This window comes from Hipposideros armiger, unplaced genomic scaffold (genome assembly GCF_001890085.2).
Source record: "Hipposideros armiger isolate ML-2016 unplaced genomic scaffold, ASM189008v1 scaffold_11, whole genome shotgun sequence".
NCBI lineage: Eukaryota > Metazoa > Chordata > Mammalia > Chiroptera > Hipposideridae > Hipposideros > Hipposideros armiger.
The window spans coordinates 9,154,885-9,165,010 of NW_017731361.1; the positions used below are offsets into that span (position 1 = coordinate 9,154,885).

Sequence of the window (10,126 nt, forward strand, 5' to 3'; positions counted from 1 at the left end):
ATTTCCTTTTCTAGGTGAGAAAACTCTATACTTCCTTGAATACCCAGCTCTAACATCTCCTACCATAAGAGACTTCCCCGTCTACCCATTCAGAAGTGACACCTCTTCCCTCTGCTTTTCTATAGGGCTTCCCAACAGGACCTGTACTATAAACGATGAAGCATGGGATTAAGTTAGTTGCGTACAAACGTGCTTTTTGCCCTATAGACAGGGTCCATGTCTACAGGGATCAACAAGTTTTCATGATCTGCAATAGGTTTGGGGCTGCCTTTGATATTAGCTGTGTTGGTGGGCTGTACGCACTGTAACTATTTAAAATCTTAAATAAAAAATAGGAGAGTTTTAGCATAGGATGAATTTTACTTTCCCAAATATACATACATACTTGAAGTAGGATGTTTTACTTTATTGTTATTTGGGTTTTCTTTTACTCGGAAAAGCTGAGCTAAAAATCTGATTTTTAGCTCCAAGAAATCAAGACCAAAGGAAATCAAACAGAAGACATAATGGGAACTATTTTTTAGATGATAAAGAGATGTAATAACACTTATTACTGGGCATCTCTGAGACTATTAAAATCCTCTTTTTATCAGAGCCTCATGATATACAAAAGTTATAGGAAAATAAAAATGGGGAACTATTGAGACATCACGGGACATTAATTAATGTAGTCCACTCTAGTTTCTAACACTACATTTTTGTGGTCTAGTGAAGTTGACTTAGATCAAAAAAGAGATTCTAATTCCTAGCATCTTGTCTTGGGGTCAGAGATGGGATATTTGGGGAGATTCCTGGTTCTGGTGGTCAGTGCTAGCAATTAGATCAGTGGTTCACAGGTTGCAGTTCATAGACCAGGGCCCATGTCTGGTGAAGTTTCTTTCTAGGGCCCCCTGACCTTTCTGAGAGCACCAGTTCTTGATCCTGAACTACTCACTCACCCATTTTCTATATATCAGGTCTGTCTATCATCATGCAGGAAGTGAGACAGGATGTCCAGGCCAGAGGGGTGGGAGGACAAGCACCTTCTTTCCCGCCTCATGCTTACAAGGGAAATGTGGTTCATTTTTATTGCTTGTCAAGGCTAGTGAATACTGGTAGAAATAATCCTAAAATAATTTCTACATAATTTTGGGTCAACCTACAGAATTATTTCCTTTATTCAAACAGGCTTTCAAATTCTGTTTTTGCCAAGGATAATTTAAGATTGTTTTGTAATTGTTTCACTAGATTCGTGGAAGGTAAATACCAAAGGAAAAACTGCCTTTGCACTTAGAACAACCTCTGTTGTGTTTCATGGCTACACATCAAAAACCTATGTTCAGATAACCACAATTAATTATATCTACTGGGACTAAACCATGCTTCTGCATCTTGATTTGTTGAGCAAAACCCTGGATATGCTGTTGGTCCTCTCTTTTATTTTATTATTTTTTTAAATATATATATACAGAGAAACAGCAAAGCTTAGCAAAAAGATTAAAAGTGAGAACACAGTCTATGCTAGGTGGCAGCATGGTCTTGGAGTCACTTCCTTGCACAAAATAACAAGTCCTATTCATAGTGTCTTTTGTAGATGGACAACCACATAGGAAGTGTGGACGTGTGGGTGTATATATATATGTATGTACAATACATACACTATATATATACATGGTTCACGAATCAGTAGGTTTCAGGGATCACATCCTTTCCAATCGGCACAATGCCCAGCGCAGAGCCATGCACATGTGCCACTTCACTGATGGTGATGGCAGTGACAGGGATGCAGGTGAGCACGCAGCAGAGGACAGCGCAGCGCCGAAAAGCCTCCCCTTCCCCTAGCCCCTGTGCCACTCCTGAGCGGACCCCCTGCTGCTCCTGGATCTCTCATAATTGTCTCCTCTGCCCCACTAGGGTGTTGCGCCCAACATACCTTTTCTAAAAGCTCCTGGTTTCTCTTAATGAAAAGTTGTTTATCTTCTACCCAGTGTGAATCCTGTTTGACAAAGAATATCGCGCAGTCAGCATTTCAGAGTGGCACGGGAGAGCAATGTGTCGTCAAAACCCTTGGCCAGAACGGTCTTCTTTTCACCCAGGTTGTTTGCCTGCCAATGCCTGGTAAATGAAGCCCACCCCTGCCAGCTCCTGATTCAAAGACATCGGGGCCAAAGTTGCCAGGAAAATTTAATCCCCTTTCTCCTTGTCACTCACTCTCTCTACCTTTTTCCATCTGATTAATCCAGGACCAGCCTTCTGGGGACTCAGAAGTGACCACATAGGCAAAAAGTGACAAGGGTCAAAATGCACACAGGCTCGATACATATGGATGGAAAACATTAAAATGTAGAACCATAAATGTAGCAGAGAGGCAAAGAATGCAGCTGGAGGGGCGGGTCTTTGTCTTAGCAGTTTAGGACCACTCTAGGCTATTTGAACAGAGCTCTTCTTCCTCTGGCCTCCTCTCTCTTGCCCAACCTCATTCGCTGCTGTAGCTGGGTTCACACTCTGGCCAGGAAAAACACCAGGGACAGAAACACAGAGGTGAACATTCTGACACCGTTTGAGAAAGGTCACTGTGGAGAGCCAAGCCGTGTCCTGGTTGCGGCCCATGCACAGGCTGATCTAGAGAAAGGTCGGGTGGAGTTGTCTGCCGCTGCAGAAGAAGCAGCCACCAAATGCCTACCTGCCCTTTCTGAGCCAGAGTCGCTTCCAGGTCTTCAATTTTGGCTTTATACCTGAGCACCTCTGCTTGGAGCTGTTCTTGAGCCTGGTGAAATCAAATTTCCAGAACTCAGTAAGTAAAATGGTAATTCAGTATTTTTCTTCCCATCATCTTCCTTGATTAGCGCTCAACAAGAAGAAAAAAATAAAAGAATTTTTGACCAGAGAACCTCTTACAATNTTTTTTTTTTTTTTTAAGGAGCAAATCCCAGGAATTACATGCTTCACATGTAAATACGTCAATATGCATCCCTAACAGACAAGGCCATTAAAACAAAACAAAACAAAACAAAAACATAGCCGCAGGCCATTTCTACACCTTGAAAAATTAAAATTAATTCCCGTTGTCTTCTGGTACCTGGTCCATATTAGAATTTCACCAGTTGTCAGCAAAATGCCCTTTTTTCCACACTTGGTTTGCTTGAATCAGGATGCCAACAAAGATCATTTCAGTATTTCTTAAGTACCTTTTTTATTTTATAGCAGTCCTTCTCTCTCCCTCTGCCATTGTTTTTCTTTTTCTTTTTTCTTGATGGCATTGTTTTGTTTGAATAACTTAACTGACTTATTTAACCTGTAGAGTTCCCTCATTTCAGACTGGAGTAACCTGATGGTTCACTCATGGTTTCATTTAATTTATAACAAGCTTTATACACATTAAGGAATTAAGAAAGCATCTCAAGGTTCTTATACAGTTCTCATTTTATCCAACCATGTATACGTGAGTCAACTATGCACTGATTGTCCAGGCACCCCCAATACAGCCAACTATCAGGCTTCTCCCCTTGGCTCTTTCCTGTTCTCTCACTCTAACCCATTTACCAGGTTGAGACACACAGGGGCCAGAGCATACTCTGTTGCTCTTTTGACAGTCCAGAGGTTGGGCTTCCTGAACAGTGAGCCACCACCAAGTCACAGAATCAGTTTGGAACAATTTGTACGTACACAATGCAAGGAAAAGCCTATACAAAGAGCCAGGCTCTAGTTTACCACCTCTCAACTGTTAAAGAGAAAACCACGGGCCCAAAATGGCATCATTAGTGCTCAAGCCCATGATACCAAACCTAAACTTAGTATCTGACCTAATTATAGTTTAGATCTTCATCACGCAGGTAATCTTAATCAGCCAATCTGGAATTTTCTGGTCAACAGTAATGACATGACGGAATCTGTCACTTGGACCCTTCTCCATTCCCCATAGGAAGGAGAGGCAATCTATATGATAAAACCATGGCTGTTTCCTCCCCCAACTCTCCCAAAAGATGTTCAGACCTAAACATAATTTCTTTTCTTTTGCAAAAGCTCTTTTGCCCCACCCTTCTTCCTATAAAAACCTTCCATTTTGTACAACCCCTAGGAGTGCCCTTCAGGTTACTAGATGGGAAGCTGCCATATTCCATGAATGTCTTAATAAAGCCAATTAGATCTTCAAATGTACTCGGTTGAATTTTGTTTTAACAACAAAGCCCTTCTTAATTGGTTTCCCAACTTGATAGGGATTGCTTGAATAATGTAAGTTAGAAGGTTTNATGTAAAAAGGGTGAACCATCAATAATTATACACAGAAGTTATCATCTTTTCTTCCCTCAATGGTGATGAATCATCTAGTTCATCTTACCCTGGAGACAATTGCCTAAAATCCCAGAGCTCTTGTTATTCACAGAATAAAGACAGATAGGCAAAGAGGAAACCCAAAGGCACTAAAGGTCTCAGTCCACAATTGTTGGTAACACAGACTTCAGCCGGATGCAAATGGAGGTCCTACCTGCTCCACCTACTTCACCAGGTGTTGAAGTCATGGTCAAAAGATCTGGACTGGGATTTCAGCTCTGTCATGTACTTATGATGTTGCTGCTTATGCAACAAATATTTATTAAACTGCAACATGTGTGAATTAGGGGTTGGGAAACAAGAAGTATATAGTTCTGCTATTTGTAGGCAAAATATTTCATTGCTAAGTCTCTGAATTTTGACACTGGAAGTCAGTTATAAGATATACATACCCACACTGCCTACCTAGTCACATTACAATGCATTTGAAAGTTCTTTTAATGTGCTTTGCAGGTACTGTTTGTGTTACAAAATTAGTTAACAAATTCACTTATTATAATTACTTATAATCAGATTATGACTGAAAAGGTATCAAACAGTTTAGTAATATAAAGTATTTTTAGAATACAGTCTCTTCAACCTGTTTACATATTGAACATATGAACTTGGGCATTTGGGGCTAATCCAACATTCTTAAGTGCTTCCAGTGTATGCTGATTTCTTGGCTACTTGTCCTTGGGAACAGCCTAGCATTTATAGACTGACTGATCAAGACCTACCCTGGTGAGCTCATCAATAATGTTCTGTTGCTCGATGACCTGAAGTTTTAGAAACTCTGTCTCTTGTTCTTCATTAGCTTGATCGAGGTCATTCAGAGATTTTAATTTCTTCAAGGGCGGGTGGGATGTTATTTTCTCTCTCTGGATTGCAAAATAAAAAAGTACAGGTGGAGATTTTAAAGTTCCCAAACTGTAGTGGGTAACGTAAAATATCTGTAGGAACTTTATGAGGCTCCAGCTAAATCTGAACATTGCTCAGCTTCAAAACACGCACATCCCAACTAAAACCCTCAAATACATTTTACCTGTGCTAAGTCAAAATCACTGGGAATATCTGAAGATCTCTACAGCTATATTGAAAGTCTGTTATGGAGTGCATTAGCATCTCATATATCCATACATTATAGAAAAGATGGCATCTATTTGCCAACTACTATGCAAGCTCTTAGAAGATGAGGGATAGCCACTGTACAGTTCTGTAAAGAGCACGTTAGTAAAATTCTTGGAAGGAGGTGCCTGAGGCTGAGGAGCTATGTTGAAANTTTTTTTAGGTGTTCAGCATTAATTTCATCTGATGGAAAACAGCTGATTTTTACTCTATTCCTTGAATCAGCTGAACGAAGCTGAACTCCATTTGAAAGAGTTCCCTTGGATGTAAATTATATCCACTGGATTAGGCTGTTTATGATTTATCTAAGAAAAAAAGCATCTAAGGAAAAGATGAAGTAAAGTGCTTTTCATTTAATTAGAGTTGAATCAAAAAATTGCTTTGGTTTACAAATTTTCATGTAGCCCTGGAAGGCCAGAAGTTTAAACACCATGAAAGCGGTTTAAGATGAAAGACAACGAAGCACACTTTTACTACCTAATTCCCTCCACCACCCTCCCCACCACCACCACCACCACTGCCACATTTTATTTCATTAGTACCACTTTCTCCTCTTACTTATGTTCAAATGCAGTATAGCAGGTCCCTACCATCAGAAAGGGGAAAGTCTTAAGCTCAATATCACAGGTAGAGAGAAGGCAACTAAAGCAGGTATATATGGCAGCTCAGAGTGGGAGCACAAAGGGCCATGCAGAAGGTAAAGAAGAGGCCAGAAATAGCGGGAGGCTTCCCAGCTTTATCTCTGGAATAAATAATTCACCATGTGCTTTCATTGCATTGAAGGACGATATGTTTGCTAAGAAGTGGAGTCACCTCCTTTCAACCTAAATATTTAAAATGTATTCTAATACCACTATAGATATTGGGTCGTCGAGAAAGTCACAACACATTTTTGCATTAAAAAACATAGAAGAATACGTCATGACTTTCTCAATGACCCAATAGAAATATATTTTGTCTAAGTGAGCAATATGTTATAAACTGTTAAGTCCTTCCACAAGAGAAACCCTCCCTAAATTAAACATGTCTAAAGAGATGGTGGATGACTAGGTGGTTTCAAAGTTTCTTCTAATGCTCCAATTTCAAGATGATGAATTCCACAGCACTTAGAACAGCACAACAAAGGGACTCGATAATCTGGCATAACTGAAATATGTTTCTTGAAGTGTTGAATTTATTTAATAGTTCCTCTAGATATTTAAAGGTAATTATCACAGTAAATATTATGATTCTGTGTCATTCTTTATGTTTCTCTGTTCTAAATAATCATGGCTTCCTGTGTTCTTTGTTGTTACCGTTCACATAACTGTCACACATTTATTTAGTTTATGCTGTATTGATTGTCCAATAGATGGAACTATTTTCAATTCAAAATTTGCATCAAATGACATCCAGCAACCGAAATACAAAAACAGTCATGAGCAACCTCCCCTTTTCCAATGCCCACTTTTTCTACAAACATAAAAAACTTAATATCTGCCTACCTTGACACCTTCTTTCATACAGTAGATCTGTAGAGCACTCACACCATCTGAGAATGGGTGAATTTGTAGATTAAATGGAGGGGATCGTCTCTCTCTTTCCTTGAAATACAGTGAAGAATATATGGGAATTAAAAAAAAAAAAAGCAACAACTGATCAAACACTAAACCAGTTGTCTGTGTTCTCTCTTTATACTATTTTAGCAGTTTATCAATATGACATTTAGAAAAAAAAACCACAAATAAAACATGAACTCAAGATGTTCATGGTTACATTTAATGGGAAGACCTGATTAGCTAACTAAGAGGTATGGGAGAGAATTTATAGATCGTGTCATCCAATCTTGAAAATGGTTTGATTGGGGAAATGTGGGAAGTGGAGTTCCAATTTAAACTATATGAATATTTAGAGCTTTCAGGTATCACAAAGAGTGATCTTTTGACCATGAAGTTTTATGGCAGCAAACAGCCTTTTGCATATTCAATCCACTCAAGCTTTATGAGTAAGATATGTGGGGGCTACCAGCGATAGCTCTTCTTTACTGAAGCATATCGACTGCTAACTCGATCCAAATCTAATTTGAAAAACTTCAAGAAGAAATTGCTGCCAAAATAATAGAGAAATCAAATGGATTTTTTTCTTCTTTATATATCAGTATATGTTCAACCAGACTCTAAGCCAGATTCTGCACGATACAATCAAAACCTGATCTGATTGATATATTTTACTTAAAAAAAAAACACCAAAAAGACTAAAATTTGGTCAGATTAATCAAAGTATTTCCTAAAACAAGTTACCTTGCTTCTTAGCCTTTGACATAAATGCATTATAGACTAAAAAAGCTGACATACAAATTGAAGTGTCTACCGATAAAATATTTTTGTGCATAGCATATTTTGAAATATAACTCTTGAGGTGACATTTTTATGAGTCAGAGTTCAATGAAGGATGGGCAATGATTATTTAAAAGCAATAAAATATTGATGATGTTTGAAATCTCTTTAAGTTATTTAAAAAGTATTCATTAGTCTTGTTCATAAAGGCATAATAGTGTTGGAAAGTAGAGTATCTGAGTTGCATCAATGCTTTATCAGTTACTAGCCACAGGACTTGGGCAAGTTATTTAACCTCAGTTGCCTCATCTATACAATCTTGACTGTGGTTGTGAGGTCCAATGAGAATATGTATCTGAAATGCTTAATTCAGCACCTCACACATAGGATGTGCTCAGTGGAAATTGTTATGACTATCATCATCATCATCATCATCATCATTTCCTTACTTCTAGCTCTAGGTTTCGAAACTCCAGCAGCTCATTCTGGTCTCTGGCATCCTGCAGTTCTTGTTGTAACCGGTGATTTTCTGCCTCCTGTTTTTCTATCTAATAAATTAAATCCTCATGTTAGGTAAACATTGCAAATACAACTTTGCAAAGCAAGCATGGATAGCGTTCATTTACTCGGTGAATAAATCATCCAGAACATGAAAAACAAATTCCTAGTAGATGTGAATAAGATAAGTCTTTGGCTTTCCTTCTAGCTATCTGTTGGTTGAGCCTTTTGGGTCAGAGGAAAAGGCTAGGAGGACACTTCCATTCATTGAGAGAAAGTCTAGAGACCCTGTAAAGAGTGAATCTGAGAGTGCTCACTATGCCCCTCCCGGGGTCAGGGACAGTGTCCTGGAACTAGATTTAATGGTGTAAATAATGGAGGTGACATCTCTTATTTTTGGAGTTACAAGCTGTCAGAGAAATAATTTTTTTCCTTTTAGAAATGATTTTTTAAAAAGAGCTCTGATCATATATAACACTTTGCTGAATCCCAGTTGTCTACAAAGTAAAGCCAAACTCCTCAACGTAGAATGCAAAATCCTTCATAGTCAGGTCACCGCATAGCTTTCCAGCTTGAAATGTTATCACTGTCATCTCTACACACTCACATGTCATCACACACACACACACACACACACACACACACACACANTGTGGGATCAGAACCGCGGCCCTGCTGCTCAGAGCTGGCGTTCCAAGCCAACTCAACCAACACACGACTCGGCCTGCCTAGGTTTCCCATTTTTTTAAGAATTAATATTTTTAAGAGACTTCAAAGCAAGAGTTATGCATCCACCCCCAATCAGTGAGTAGATTTTTTGGGTATGTGTTTTCATTTTACAGGGGTTGTATCACCCTGAAAAATAAAATACTCATTAGTCTTGTGCAAATGTCCTTTAATCCTACCGGGGTCATTAGGTGTTAAGCCAGACACAGATGATGTGAATGTTAGTACAGCTTGTTACCTTCTCTGCCAGGGACAGCACGGTGCTGGCCTGAATTATGGCCACTTGCTCCTCATTTCTCAAATTCTGTGAAAAAGTAAGAAAGAAAAAATAAGCTGAAGACACTGACGATATTTACATTATCAAAAAATATTGCCAGCCACAGACTCTACTGTTTTTATGCATGCACAGAACCTTAACAAATACTCTATTCTATTTAGTAATAATTCTTCACCAAGAGTTCATTCAAAACCTGTAAAAAGAACATTGTGATTTTTTTATATCTAATACTGACTTGGCTTTATGTTTCACTATAAGCATACTTCATTTTTAGTTATGGTATGCAAAAATCAGAAATCAAAATGAAATAAACAATAATCTCTTCATAGTAGTTTGATGTGGTTTAATTGGTTCCCTTCTTTCCTTTAATAATTTTTCAAGGGAAAAAATGGTGTGACTCCTTCAACCTACGTGCATCATTCATCTAATATCTAAATGAATGGTTCTCTCATTGAATTAACATGCCTTGACCCTGCCTGGAAGGTGTTTTTAGAAAGAAAAGGGATTATTATTTCCTGATCCATTTTTATGGGGCTGCCACCAACCTTACTATTTAGCAGCATTTATTTGCAACTGCATGACTGATTAATTTCACACTGGACACCTCCAAGCAACAGTCAGAAAGTAAGTAGCTTTAATCACTGCAGATGTGGTTGGCATTGAACCCTCAAACCTGCTCATAAAAAGCACTACCAGTTCCCATTCTTGCCACTTTCCAGAGGTCCTTACAATCCTGTAGCCAAGTTGTTGGATCAAGTGCTGGTTCTCTCCAGGGTGCTACATCCTTCAGTGAACATAGCCTCCCACCTGATATTATTTTACACGTGATACATTGGCGAGTATTCTTGCCTGCACTTAATTAATTGTTACTTACCCCATTATCACCCAAGAT

The 10,126-nt window shown here is 38.7% G+C and overlaps 1 protein-coding gene across 1 annotated transcript in view; it reads right to left on the reverse strand.

Moving 5' to 3' along the window:
* JAKMIP2 (janus kinase and microtubule interacting protein 2) overlaps positions 1 to 10,126 on the reverse strand; it is a 170,645-nt gene that overhangs the window by 24,604 nt on the left and 135,915 nt on the right. Inside the window, exons 10-12 of the mRNA XM_019661439.1 lie at positions 2,663 to 2,746; positions 1,846 to 1,975; positions 86 to 201 (exon numbers count right to left, since the gene is read on the reverse strand). Coding sequence (XP_019516984.1) covers positions 86 to 201; positions 1,846 to 1,975; positions 2,663 to 2,746 — 330 coding nt within the window. The remainder of the gene's footprint in view (positions 1 to 85; positions 202 to 1,845; positions 1,976 to 2,662; positions 2,747 to 10,126) is intronic.